The sequence below is a fragment of the Ambystoma mexicanum genome, chromosome 3q, assembly GCF_040938575.1.
Source record: "Ambystoma mexicanum isolate Mex_15411 chromosome 3q, UKY_AmexF1_1, whole genome shotgun sequence".
In the NCBI taxonomy this organism is placed as follows: Eukaryota; Metazoa; Chordata; class Amphibia; order Caudata; family Ambystomatidae; genus Ambystoma; species Ambystoma mexicanum.
The window spans coordinates 494451473-494466553 of NC_090926.1; the positions used below are offsets into that span (position 1 = coordinate 494451473).

Below are 15081 nucleotides of genomic sequence, written 5' to 3' on the forward strand. Positions count from 1 at the left end.
GGGTTCTCCAGCAACAGCGGCCGCCCTTTCGGAGCGGCGGAGGCAAGGGTGCCTCCAAAGGTTCTGGCGGCGGATTTTCCACCTACCGTCAAGCGGCCCGTTCGTCGTCGCAGAAAGCTTACAGGGGACGAGGCAAATCAGGCAGACCCCGCCGTCGTCGCCAAGGAGGTCAAGGCGGCAAAGCCTCGTCGAAGCAGGACTGAACCGTCCCTGGGGTCGGGCCCCCACCGAAGCACCCCGGTGGGAGGCCGGCTGGCGAGCTTAGTCAGCGTGTGGGTGTCCATCTCCACCGACCGTTGGGTGCTGGACGCCCTAGCCCAGGGTCGCGCGCTCGAGTTTCAAAGAGGGTGCCCGCGGGTCCCCCCTGTGGCCAGGAAAGAACTTCACGTCCCTCAACTTCTCTTGGAGGTAAAGGCGATGCTCAGGAAGGGCGCCATCGAGCTCGTCCCAAAGAGGCTTCGGGGCTCCGGAGTTTACTCAAGATACTTCCTCATGAAGAAGACGGGGAGGATGGCGTCTCATCCTGGACCTACGACGACTGAACAAATTCATCAAGGCACAGAAGTTCCGGATGGTCACCCTCCAACACGTCCTGGGTCAGCTGGAGGAGGGCGATTTCCTGTCGACGTTGGATTTGGAGGATGCCTACTTCCATATTCCCATCCTAAAGGGACACCGAAAGTTTCTCAGGTTCGTGGTCCAAGGGCGTCCCTATCAGTTCAGAGCCCTTCCCTTCGGACTAAGGTCGGCACCCAGGGTGTCCACCAAGTGCCTCGCACCAGTGGCGGCGCAGCTGCGCCGAGAGGGGATCCACGTCTACCCCTACCTGGACGACTAGCTCATCCGAGCCAAGACCAGGGAGCTCGCCGTGGAGCACAGTGCAAGGACCGTTCAACTTCTCACGGACCTGGGATTCTCCGTAAACTACGCCAAGTCCCACCTGGTGCTCTGTTTCTGGGAGCGAAGCTCGACAGTGTCGCTTCTGGCCTCCCCGTCGGAGGAAAGGACGAGGGCCATTCTGGGCAAGGTGCTGGTTGCGGACGCGGCCAGAGTGTGGTCCATCAAGTCCCTCCCCGGAATGATGTCTACTTGCATTTACCTCATCCCCCTGTGCAGGCTCCGGATGCGCCCATTGCAGGAGTTCCTGGACGCGCGCTGGACCCAGACGACGGGCAGCTTCGAGGAGAGGATCACTCGACGAGAGTTTCCGACGAGCGATCCGGTGGTGGGGCACCCACGCACATCTGACGGCGGGCATGGACTTCTGGACCCCCGGCCACCAGGAGACACCAGGAGACAGTGACCACGGATGCCTCCCTGGAAGGGTGGGGAGCGCACACCGAGAATCTGCACACGAGAGGCCTTTGGCTCCCGACGGAGAAGGCCCTCCATATCAACGTCCTGGAGCTCCGTGCAGTGTTTTGGGCCCTCAGGTCCTTCCTTCCGTCCCTCAAGGGTGAGGTGGTGAGGATCTTCACCGACAACACCACCACCATGTTCTACATCAGGAAACAGGGCAGAACCAGGCCCAGCCCTGTCCAGGGAGGCGCAGGATCTGTGGCATTGGGCCATCGCCCAAAGGATGTTTCTGGTGCCGTTTCATCTGGCAGGGATAAAAAAAACACCATCGCCGACTCACTCAGCAGGGAGCTGCGCTCGTGCCATGAGTGGGAACTACGACAGGATCTAGTGGACCGCCTCTTCCGACCGTGGGGCACACCGCAGATCGATCTGTTCGCGACGGCGACAAACTCCAAGTGCCGGAGGTTCGCCAGCAGGTTTCCCCAGCCGAGGAGCATGGGCGATGCTTTCTCGTTCCCCCTGGGAGGGCCTGTTCCTATACGCGTTCCCTCCATTGCCATTGCTGATCCGGCTCATCAACCAGCTCAAGAGGTCCCGGTGCAGGATGATCCTCGTCGCACCTGCGTGGCCGAGGCAGATATGGTTCCCGGACCTTCTGGATTTGTCAGCGTCCCCGTCAATCAAGCTGCCAGTGGACGCGGATCTGCTCTCCAGGGAAGGAGGCGCCATCCTCCATCACGACCCGAAGTCGCTGAACTTGCAGGCCTGGCTCCTGCAGCGTTAGAGTTTGGAGGATACGACATACCGGCCGACTGCAGAGAGGTTCTTGCAAAGGCCAGGGCGTCCTCAACTCTTAAATGCTACGGACACAAATGGAAGAGGTTCTCTGTCTGGTGCCACGCACAGAAGATTGACCCTCTGCGGATTACGGCTCCCCAAGTACTGCCATACCTACTGACGCTGGTCAAAGCTGGACTGGCGCATGCGTCCATCAAGATTCATCTTGCTGCGATCTCCCGATACACCAGAACCACGGGGCGGACGTCCTTGTGGTCTCATCGTCTGGTGAAAGAGTTCATGAAGGGACTGTTCAGATCGTTCCCGCCGGTGAAGGCTCCGGCCCCGGCGTGGGAGCTCAACGTGGTGCTGACCAAGCTCATGGGACCTCCGTTCGAGCCTCTGCACTCGGCCCCGTTGAAGTTCTTGTCGTGGAAAACAGCGTTTCTTGTGGCCATCACCTCCGCACGATGGGTGGGAGGGATCCAGGCCCTTTCCTGCAAGGCCCCGTACTTGACTTTTCACGACACGAGGGTAGTGCTCAGGACGCACCCCTCCTTCATGCCCAAGGTGCCGTCGGACTTCCACCTCAACGAACCCTTGGTGTTGCCTGTTTTATTCCCGTCGCCTTAGTCGCCGGCTGAGAGGACTTTGCACTCGCTGGATGTGGCTAGAGCGCTGAAGTTCTACGTGGACCGCACGAAGGGTTTTCGGAAGACGTGTCAACTCTTTGTGAACTTTGGACCTGTCAATTAGTGGAAGGCTCCCTCGAAGGCTTCCATTTCCAGATGGCTCTCCGGCTGTATCATGTACTGTCATCGGTTGCCAGGCCGTCCGAGAGCCCATTCCACCAGAGCGATCGCAGCTACCACGGCGTTCCTTTCTGGTGTGCCCTTGCTGGACATCTGCAGGGCTGCTACGTGGAGGTCGACGCACACCTTCACGAAATTCTACTGCGTCGATCGGGATTCCAGGGAGGAGTCCAGGGTCGGCCAAGCAGTGCTGCGCAACCTGTTCGCCTAAGGTGAGCCTGGTGAGGAGGTAAGATTTGCTTAATGTTGAGTTTGATGTGATGCTTAATGTTGAGCCTTTGCCACCTCCCGTGGTTGTGCATGTGTGTACTGCTATGTATTTATTCATGAGCATGTGAATCGATGCCAGACCCCATGCTGGAGAAGGAACAAGTTACTTACCTGTAACTGTTGTTCTCCAGCATGGGTCTGGCATGGATTCACATGCGAACCCTCCCGCCTACCCCTCTGCGGCTCTTCACTTGGTCATACTGCCACTTCACGTGCTACCAAATCTGAAGATGGCTGCTAGAGGCGGGGCTTAGGTAGAGGGCAGTCATTGGCTGTGGTCAGTATGACGCCGAGATCAGTGATTGGTTGCTACTACGAAAGACAGATCAGAAACGAAACTGATACTGTTTTCTTCTTTACCGAGGATTCCCAGCCTGACGACGGGGAATATTCATGAGCATGTGAATCCATGCCAGACCCATGCTGGAGAAAAACAGTTACAGGTAAGTAACTTGTTCCTTCCCTAGTGTTCATTTTCGAGGGGGTACCGTACAGTCCCGCTCCAAGTTTCTGGCTGGTGGCAGTGGTTACTACCGTAAATTTTCGACCGCAAATATTTTCCTATGGGATTGTCCCATTGTTCAAGGCTACCACTTTTACTGACAGCCTCTAACATACCGCCGGTTTATTTTAATATTAACTTTACTCCAGTAGGTTTTTTATTGCCAGAACTTTGCTTTAATTTCTTTCTCGTGTCTTTCTCTATAGTCCTAACCCAGGTCGGGGATACTTTGTTCGTCCTTTTGGCGTGGTTCTACATGGAAGCCCTCCTCTTGGTCTCCGCTGAGTCTGGGGTAGACGGGATGTGTGGGAGGGGGAATAGGCCCCCTGGACAGGGTTGCCTATGCAACCAAAGTCGCACTCTGCCCTGATAGGTTGGGGGGGTGGGGTTCTTCCGCCAGGAGAGCCACCCCACTGTGTGAGTGACAACTAGGCTGTATGAATGGGGGTCTTGCTGCATAAAAGCAGTCCTGAGAACTGGAGGACAAGACGTCGCCACAAACTAAGAAGCCGAACAGGACAGAAGCCAGAGACCTCTGCAACGGCAACTACCGGTAAAGCCCTACTGCAGATCCTCACCACTTTAATCCAACGACTAGAGGATCTTCACCTGCAAGAGTCTTCTTTCCTTGAGCTGGTGGGGCCAACCAGTTGACCAATCGCCTTCCAGGACCTGCCTTGGTCGAATCGCCAGTGCCAAGCACTAGGAGATCGTCCACCCAGACCGCAATTTAAAGGAGCGTACCTTTTATTTCATTTGGCAGCACCGCGGCTGGTTTCATCCCTGGGCAGTGCAGTAACTCAAACCTTCCTCCACGACGAGAGCCTCTCTTCCTCTGCTGGATCTCCCGAACTGCAGGCACTACCGCCACCGCAGGAGCCTCTTCTACATTTTAAGGTACATTGTTCCGCGAGGCCTCCGTTTTCGTTGGGTACTGCTAAAGGTGTTTTTAAATCCTTTACTTACCTACTGGGTTGGCCGCCCCTATCATCTAACATTGTCTTTCACCTTCTGCAACCACCTTTTCGAATCGTTTAACAAAGACTTGACTGCAGCTACAAGAACATTTTTCTCCTGGGCACTTTGCCCTGTACCACTGACTCTGGCACAGGCCTATTCACTCTGGCTAAATCTGTTACAACTACCTTCTTTAGATTGCTTCTCACCTAGAAATGTTTTTGTGCACCTAACTCTTATAACCACCTTTTCCTTCCCTCTTTTCAAACTTGTGAAGTGCCATTTTGCTCGGTTTTCACCTCCAGTGTTATACATGTTAAATTACTGCCTTGCCTAACTTGTTCACAATCTTCTTGGGAAGTGTTGCTGGTGTTTTTAAGAGTATATTCCTGTATAACTTGGCCTTTTCCCTCCCTTTTGAGAAATTGATAGTTCCATTTCTGCTTGGTTTTCACTGTACTGTTTTGCTCAGTTTTCTCTTGCTCAAACTTGTCTACAATTTAAATAGGGAGTTGTGTATACTTTTCTTGAATGATTTAACTTGCTTTTATAATAGTGATTTGTGTGTGAACATCAGAGTGTGTAAAATAAATATATATATTTTTGATACAAAGCTTTGGTCAGTGTTTCCTTGTTCCACAGTATTGTAGTCCTAATGTGTAAACCCTGAATACTGCTCATCTCCCTCTTGAGATAAGTCTGCTTAGCCGCAGCTACCAACTAAATCTTTGTGGTACAGACTGATACCAAAGGGGATTTATTGCTCATACCTGTAGTCTTAATATTCTGTAGTGCTCCCTAAGGGAACCGCACAGGATTCTGCCTAACGGAACCGTTTAAATCAGGTGATCCACACGATTGTCCACCCAGATCAGATTGGCATGTCCCTGGTAGAAATATATCCTGGAACCTACATAGGTTGCACCATGTCATTGATCATACTGCGTCCTGGGCTACCCCCTGTGCAAAAGTATCCTGATGCAGTCAAGGCATTGGAGTTGGTGAGGTAGGAATGGCTTTATGCAGTGATGGGCAGGTTGGGCTTTGGGCAGACGTACTTGAGATGGGTGCGGCTGGTTTACACCCAGCCAATTGCTAGGGTAAAAACTGTTACACGTTTCAGACTCTTGGGAACTTGAAAACGGACCAGACATGGATGCCTGCTGTCCCTGCTGCTGTACATCCTTGCCTTGGAACAGATAGCTCAATAATTGAGGTCTGAGTACTTTGAGGCGGGCACCTCATCACTGTACGCTGATGACACCTTGCTGTACATCCAGAAGACAATCTGGAATTGGTTATGGAGGCCTTGATGCAGTTTGAAGAGCTATCAGGGATAAAGATTAGTATGGATAAGTCCTCCCTGCTCACATTAGCTGGTTTAGCTAGTAGGAGTGAGTATAATTGAAACGCTCTGTAGACACGGTCAGATACCTGGGAGTTGATATATACCACAACACAGCAATAGAATATGAAAACAATGGGTGTAACCTGTGGGGATTAAACATTCCATGATGTTTTGGAATAGATTGCCCCTGTTGGTAATGAACAGAGTGGCTTTATTGAAAATGGTGGTGCTGTCTCGGTTGTTACTGTTTGGTGAATGTCCCTTACTACATACCGAAGTCCTTCTTTAGGGTACTAGATGCGTTGTGTGCCTTTTCTGTGTAAGGGAGGTAGGTCAGGATAGCATTGACCTCCCTACATAGACCTTATGATGGAGGAATTGGGGACCCACACTTTGCATTGTATTACCTGGCCCGACAGCTGCAATTTGTAGTAGACTGGAGGATGACCCCAAACTGCAACGTGGATGTTCATGCGCACTGTACCGCACTATTACTTGAAGGAATGGCTATGGGCCAAAAGGCTGAGGGCTCGTATTGGGTCGCTTCTGGTGTCTTTAGGGGTGTGATTGTGGGATAGAGCGCTCTAACTGATAGTTTTGGTGGATTCGATCTCTGCTCAGACCCCCTTGGTGTCAGTGGTATCAACCTCCATACAACGGCGGCTGGCGATCCATGCCACTTGGGAACCCTGTGGGGTGGTCATGATAGGAGACACTCATTTCATACCCTTTGGCAAACTAGTTGACAGCATTGGGTTGCCTGAGGGGCATTATTTATAATGCACAAGAGGGAGTTAATGGGACGTTGGCTTATGTGGAGGGAGTCACTGGAAAAGCATGCGCTAGTGGACACCGGCTACAACATCTGAGGGCCCAACATATTGAGGATATAGGAGCTATTGCTTATGGGAGTCCCCTCTGCTCAATCGGTAGTTGGGTGCAAGTGGGAGGAGGACTTGGAAGCCCTCTTTTCAGATCCACAATGGAAGGATGTTCTGGGTTATCACAAGTGTCCCGAAGTGCTAGATTGCAATTGATTCAGCTGTGTGTGACACATGGAGCCTATCTGACCCCCTTACAAATTTCTCGCTTTCTGGTCGCAGGCACCAGATTATGCCCAAGGTGTAACTCCAAAGAGGCAGGTATACTACTTGTGTTCTGGGAGTGCCCCACGGTGCGTAGGTATTGGGGTGAAGCAGCAGCCAAACTGCAAAGGGGAGGGCTGACACTAAGATTTTCTCACCTGCGGCATGATTTCTGGTTAGTTTCCCACGCCCGAAGGGCACAATGCACTTTCTCAAGATGGAGGATTTGACATATATTTTGGCCTAGTGACGAATAGCAATTGCTTGGAAAACGCCAAGGGGCCCTAATGTTGAAGATTGGTGGAGGGATTTGAGGAAATGGGCGAAGGCGGAGACTGAGGTATGGGGGGGGGGGGTATTGCACCTCGACTTTCTGTCAGCAGATGACTGGATGTCTGCTTGGATCACCCTAGTGCAAGGTTTATACGCTCCGGAGGCCACCTTGACTAATATGGGGAACGGCACGCCATATTAGTTAAGTTAAGGTAGAGGTCACTGATAGTTTTGATAGGAAACTTTGTAGGGGCTGTTGCTCAGTGAGGTAAGCGAACATAAGATATGGGTTAGTGCTAGAGCCAAACAAGAGTGAGGGAAACGGTGCGTTAGTTGGGTGGGTGGTGGCAGTGGAGTAAAGTAAGTTTGGTTGTATAGACTAGCTTTTGTTGTGTATTAATGATTTGTGTTCACTGTTTGTGTGCTGTGTACTAAAAGGAAACAAATCAAAATGTATTAACAAAAAAAAGAGTGGGGCGTGATCTCCAACATCGCTTTGGGCATGGACTTCCAGAGCACCCCATACCGGTAGACTGTCATGAAGGACGCTTCCCTAGAGGGATTGGGAGCACACACCGGACAGCTCCACACCAGGGGCCTGTGGCTGCCGGAGAAGACGCTACACATCGTCCTGGAACTACAGGCTGTGTCTTGGGTCCTCAAGTCTTTTCTTCCTTCCCTCAAGGGCAGAGTGGTGAGGGTCTTCACGGACAGTTACCACCACAATGTTTTACATCCAGAAGCAGGGGGCTCCAGATCCCCAGCGCTATCCAGAGAGGCGCAGGGGTTTTGGCACAGGGTTGTCGCACAGGGGATATTACTCATTCCTTTCCATCTGGCGGGAGTCAAACACGGTCGCCGACTCCCTCAGCAGGGAGCTACGCTCTTGCCACGAGTTGAAGCTTTGACAGGATCAAGTGGACAACCTCTTCCTTAGGTGGGGCAACTTTTTGCAACAGCAACGAACACCAAGTGCTGGTAGTTTAACAGGTTTCCCAAGCCAGGGAGCATGGGGGACGCATTCTCCTTCCCTTGGGAAGGCCTGTTCCTGTATGCGTTCCTCCCCCTCACCCCCCCATTGCTGCTGCTATCGGTCAACTTGGCCGGTGCAGGATGTTCCTCATCACGCCAGTGTGGCCGAGGCAGATCTGGACCCAGACCTGCTCAGCATGTCGGTGTCCCCTCCAGTCAAGCTATCAGTGGTCATGGATCTTCTCACCAGGGAAGGGAGGGCAATCCTGCACCACGATCGCTGAACCCAAAGGCCTGGCTCCTGCAGCATTAGAGTTTGGTGGTTACGAGCTGCCTGCGGACTGCAGGGAGGTCCTCGCGAAGGCCAGGACATCATCGACTCTGAAGTGTTACCAACACAAATGGAAGCGTTTCACAACTTGGTGCAGGTTTGCTGAAGATTCACCCTCTGGGGGTCGCGGCTCCCCAAGTCCTTCCGTACTTGTCGTTGGCCAAGTCTGGGCTGGCGCACACGTCCAAGGTGCATCTGGCAGCCATCTCCCACTACACCATGTCTCTAGGACAGTCTTCTCTTTGGTCGCACCATCTAGTGAAGGAGTTCATCAAAGGACTGAAGTTCAGTCCCGCCAGTGAAGGGGCCTGCCCCGGCATGGGAACTCAACATGGTGCTGACTAGGCTCATGGGGGTGGGGGGGGCCCCATTCGAGCCGATGCATCAAGCTCCGCTCAAGTTCCTGTCTTGGAAGACCGCTTTCCTCGTGGCCACCAAGTCGGCTAGGAGAGTAGGTGAGATTCAGGCACTATCCTACAGGCGGCCTTACTTGACTTTCCACGTGACTAGGGTGGTGCTGCGGACTCGCCCCTCCTTCATGCCCAAGGTTGTCGGAATTTCATCTCAACGAGCCCTTGGTGTTACCTGTGTATTTTCCGACGTCTTTGGCGCTGGCTGAAAGAATTTTGCACTCGCTGGATGTGGCTCGAGTGCTGATGTTTTATGTGGCCTGCACGAAGAGTTTCCGGGAAACTTCTCATCTTTTTCTGTACTTTGGTCCTGTGAATCATGGGAAGCATCCGACTTCCTGCCTCGATGTCAGAGCCCATTCTACCAGAGCGATCACTGCAACAACGGTGTTCCTGTCTGGTATGCCCCTGCTGGACATCTACAGGGCTGCTACGTGGAGGTCTACGCACACCTTCACAAAATTCTACTGCCTCGACAGATTCCAGAGAGGATTCCAGAGTCGGCCAAGCAGTGCTACGCAACCTGTTGGCTTGAAGGTGAGCCTGGTGAGGAGGTAAAATGAATTGCTTCTGTTGAGCCTTGCCACATCCCGTGGTTATGTATGTACTGCTATGTATTCTTTATTCATGAGCATGTCAGTCCATGCTGGAGAACAGTTACAGGTAAGTAACTTGTTTCTTCTTTCACATCCAATTGTCACTGTCTGTCCAGAAATGTCTCTTTTCCCAAAATAGGATATCAGATGTTGGAAGCCCACTCATGTATCTCTACCACCATACTTCCTGCAGAGCGTAACCTGATGGAGGGCAGGGATTCTCCTTGGAGGAGTGCTTCGGTCCTGCTTCATCAGCCGCATGGCGAATGTCCTCCACCCCATGATATCCGCTTTGACAACTGCCCAATGTTTGTTCCAGTTTAGGCTGGACAGATCTATTGGGCTCAGGCCCATGGTACTGCTCCAATAAAACCTGGTGGTATGGAGCGTAGGGTCTCTAGCCTCTGCGCATGTGTTTGACCATTGACCATGTCTGTTGGCTTCAGCTTGTGTGGGGGACAAACCTTAAGGTTTGGTGTAAATAATAATCTCGGGCTGTGATGAGGCATGCTATTAACTTTCTTGTTGCTGCAGTTAATATGGGACAGTCCTTTCCCTCTCCTACAACAGAAAATGTCCCTCCCTCATTACTCTGTCATGTTAGTGTGTATATAAGGAATGCCCTCGCACAGGAGTTAATTAGACGTGGCCAATGTCAGCCAAATCCACACTTGAAGTTCACCCCAACTCTCCTGATGAGCAATTCATTGGAGATATCCAAATCAGCTTAAATGTCAAGCATTTGTTCCAGGGAAAGAGCTGTAGGTCAGAGCTAATTTACACATGACATTATTGCATCCAGAACACAGCTCTCAAGGATTCAGTACACCTGCATTGTTTCACTTGTTGGGGCTCATCGGTGCAGTATAGTCTGCATCCTTGTGGTTGGAGCACTTGGGCATGTTCAAATACCATTAGTTAAGCTGAGATTAAAAGGCTTGAAAACAAACCTTCCAGGTGAGTAAGTGGAATTTGCCATTTCAGCCAAGTGAAACACAGTATAACGCCACCCAATAGTCGGTGGAAGTTCACCTCCAGTGCAGGGCCACATGTGCAATGCATTGTGGGTATGCAAATTAGCTCAATCTTTTCTGTATGATAATGGAGTAAACAAATGGTAAGAAATAGTTGATTTCAGGTCGGCTGCTACAATATAAGTTTTTTCCCTGTTTATCAGACTTGATAGTTTGGAGTGTAAGTGTACTGAATACAATAGTATTCCGCTGACTAGTTTGTCAAATATTCCGACCAAGCAAATCTAAAGCAGAATAATTGTGTTATTTAATAATGTTCTAAACTTGAAACACATTTTATTTAAGAAAACCAAGTTGGTGAACCCTGCTTATTTCATTTCTCCATTTACATGATCATTGCATCCATTTAATGAGTTCTTGCCAGAAAGTGGTTAACTAAAACAGGGACAAAATGTACAAAGAATGTTGCAAAAACGAAGCCCCGGTGTGTCTGAAATGTAGTGTCCGGTTGCATTGCCCAAAATGGACATTTGCCATTGCGAATCACACGCTGCAGCATCTTGTGAGTTTCGAGGTAGGTTAGGTTGGCAGTGAGTTTACGTACTTCCTTGCAGGTCAGATGATATCTGGCCGCTGATGCAATATCACCGGATTTGAATTGTAACTGCCAACAGCAAAAGTTAATTAAATGCAAAGTGTTAACAGTCCAGGGAGGGCTGATTTTAATGTACACATTGAAACATTTGGCATTAGCCTTGGAGGTAGCTATCCCTTAAAGATTGCTGCCTGCACCTCCAAAGTCTTTGCCAAAATGCAGCACTTTCTTTGCATTGACTAGTGTCCTTTTTAAGGGATTGGTTCGCCATGAAGTTTCACTGTGAATGAAGATGCAAGGTCTGCTGCAGGACTTTCACCCAACTGCAAAAAAACAGCTTCATTATTCCTGAGGAGCTCCTCGCTGCACATTGACATTTGAAGACGCTCCAGGGCTACAGAATGCTGGGTTGCAGTACTGCAATCATTCTAGTCTAAATCCGTCTCCAGATGGTGGGCTCAAACAGGACAGCCAGAGCGCACTCCACTCTCATGCCTCTCCCTCTGAAGCACACTGACCTTTAGGGAGGGCCATCCTGCCAAGCAGGAAGATTTGTCAGACCTACAGGGTTGGAGCATGGTCTGTCGGAGTCTGAATCTGCCCAATCTGAGCTCTAAGAAAGGACTTTCTACTTGTACATTCTCAAGTACGCCATACAACACTCCAAGACCCCCTAGTCTGCCTCCTTTCCACCACAGGGATCCAAAGCCCTATGGCTTTCTATATGCATCACTAGTCAATTCTCCACCCCATTGACAGAAACCAGACTCTCTCTTGCTCTGTTCATGCAGAAAGTTGGTCTAATTTTTCACACATTACTTTTGAGGCCACCTGGCGAATGGTGTAATGGAGGCTTTTCTAATGCTGGCTTAAGATGCCAATATTGGTGGGGAAAATGTTGGCTGCATATTTCATTGCCCGAAATGTAGCATTCTTCACAATCCCCATTGACCTGGAAGAGGTACCTGCTTGGAAATGTAAATACTTACCCATACAAACTTCCTCATCTTCTCCCCTCTCAAGAAATAAGAGCATATATCTCTAGCTATGTGCCATAGAGATTCCTTGCACCTATCCCTCCATACCCATCAAGAAGACTACTCCAGAAGGGAAATGGTGAGATTTCCCAACATGAGATTTCACTGACCTTACCCCAGCTATGTAGGTCTCTGCTACATTTTGTGAATTTGTTTATCCATATTCCTTTCCACTAGGAACACTGTCACCTCACTCATCCACACCACTCCTCTCCAACATACGCAGGCATTTCAGTTAGTTTAAGGAAGAATGCCATCAAACGTTTAATTCCATTCATTTTTTTATTGCCTTTAAGTTACTGCATTGAATTTAAGGCCCAGTATTTGGTTATAGCCTGATAGCATTTATTTCAGCTGGAATTGTGCCAAATACGTACTTGAAGCTGAAGTTCAGTACGCCCCTTGCTCTGGGTCATTGTTGGACAGCGTTTCTGTAGGTGTGATTACTAAATGTTTTTTTGCAACTGGATTGATTGCATCTTGAGGTACGCCAGAAGAGGTCCTGGATATTTGATGGTTGGTACTCCAATGTATTGACTATCTTGATAAATGGGAGCATTACCTTTGCGAGGAAACATACTTCTAAATATCTGCAAATTTGGAAACCTTTTTTTAGGTCCATGTTAAACTCCACAAGGGTAATACCGCTGTGATTAGACTGAGGGCTGCAGACTTTTTGCACGTTTGATTGTTGGCCTATAAATTGGAGCCTGGAGAAATGTATTCTTAGGAGGGTATTCAGATATTGAACTTGTGATCTCTGTGGAATCAAATTCTTAAAAGGATTGCATTTTGTTCTACGTAATTTTAAAATTAAACAGTGCAAACAATGTGTTATAGCATTTTCCTTTGTGATGTGTCACTAGTGACAACACATTTCCAAACCTATGAGATGAACCTGGGAGGCTAACTGATTTAGGGATGGTGAATGGATTTAAGTTTGAGTAAAAAAGTGGCATAAGTGTAGCTAGTAAATAGCAGATTCTTTTGACCAATATCAATTTAGCAGTTCTTACATTTACTGATCGTGTGTTGATAATTAAACTTGCTACTTCCTGGTGTATGGCATGATTTGCCACTTTTGTTACACTTGTATGTAATTTTCTTACAGCCAGTTTTAGTTGGCTCAAACCATATCATTTTTGTCTTGTTAAATGCAGGAGGTTGCAAGACTCCGCTGTCAACTGTCAAAAACGGTTATGCAAGGTGGCAAGCGGTTGGACCTCTCAAAATCTTTTCAGGCTGAAAGCAAAGAAAATGTTGTGCCTAAAACACCTTTAAAAGAAGGTGAGATTGTACTTTACCTTTGGCTGGAAAGAGAATTTGTTTTGTTGTACAGCCAAAATGTTACTCTTTGAACATCAATCGCCATTTCTTTTCTAATTAACATACCTTCAACTACCTTCAACTACTGAAATAGCAATCATTTGTGCTGCTTCCACATTCTATGAGGGAAGGCCGTGGGGTGTGGTGCCTACTTAGACTTGATGCCTGATGAATTTTCGTAGTCCCTGGTAGAGGCATTCAAGAATGGCGGTCTACTATCCCAACTCCAATTTAGCTGCTTGCCTGCCCATTGATCACTTGCATCAGTTCTTTTGTGGCTGCTTTTAGAAAACTTTTTTGAGCATCCATTTAGATAGCCTGCATTCACTGTTAGCATACTGCACGGTGCTGGTTCTCTTGTTTCGTTCCCTGGATTGCCCATTAAATATAGAAATACCAAATCAAACCTTTAAGGGGACATTTAGAATGCTGCTTGTATTGTTTAGGGTGCGGTCATGGCTTTTCTTCAATTGCGATCTGTACACCACTCTCCCATCCCTTTATCAACTTTTGTACTTTTAAACCTGAAGGTTTCATGTAAATGCAGATTGATGCCATAATCCTTCTCTTTAAGGCTCCACACACTCTTCTCTCCAGCTACTCCTCTGCCACACTGTCAAACCACTTCACTGCGTGAAACACGGCTCCTTTTCCTGAATGAAGTGAGCATCTTACTCGTACATCCTGTCCCTTTTCCTCCATACTGCATGGGCGTTCCTTGCTAGGGACGGGAGACAGAACCTTTTTCACCAGAAAAAATCTTCTTCCCCTTTAAATTTAGAGGCATGCAGCTCTGATAGAATGCGCTCCCCTGACTCCGCCCACCAGTGCCACTCCTCAGTCCCCTTCTCAGAATCGACAGGAACGGCACGATTTCACCAGCGTGCCTTGGTTTGGCTTCGGCCATGTAATACCATGTGCTCTTCCCCGGATACTTGGTTCTGTCTTTTTGTTTTCCTTTATCGATCAGGTACTCCTCCCCGGCACGTGTCGACTTCAGTGGCCTTCAGCAGGTGTCCAGCCTGCGAGAGGCTCTTCCCAACCTCAGATCCCTGGTGCCTTGCCCCGACCACAGATGGGAGGGGTTGCACTACGTGCGACGCACTTTCTTCATGTGCTTTGAAGAACAGACTAGCTAGGTGGACTTGAAGGACTTGGTCAGACAAGTCCGGTCCCAAGGGAGGACCCGCAAGTGCTACTCCTTCACAAGGAAACGCTCAGACTGGAAGAACCACTCGGGTTCTCACACCAGCACGGGTAACGAGGCTGATTCAGCTACCACCCGCCAGGCCGAGGGGGGGGTCTATAGATCCTTCCGGAGACATGGCTGAGGGACTGCAAGGTTCTCTTACCAGGTTTACACCCGAGGGGCTATGCCCTTATACCAGCAACATGGCCGAGGGAGCGCCGGCATGCACCATTACCGGCAACTCTGCTGAGGGCGATCCACCTTCCAGGCCTTGGCCTGAGGTGCAGGGTAAGTCTAATGCTACATCACCAAGAGTCCTGGAGGA

General features: G+C 49.6%; 1 protein-coding gene across 3 annotated transcripts in view; it reads left to right on the forward strand.

Moving 5' to 3' along the window:
• Positions 1-15081, forward strand: part of HMMR (hyaluronan mediated motility receptor) — a 630884-nt gene that overhangs the window by 520619 nt on the left and 95184 nt on the right. For all 3 annotated transcript variants that reach the window (XM_069654282.1, XM_069654284.1, XM_069654283.1), the window contains exon 21: positions 13402-13528. In XM_069654282.1, coding sequence (XP_069510383.1) covers positions 13402-13528 — 127 coding nt within the window. The remainder of the gene's footprint in view (positions 1-13401; positions 13529-15081) is intronic.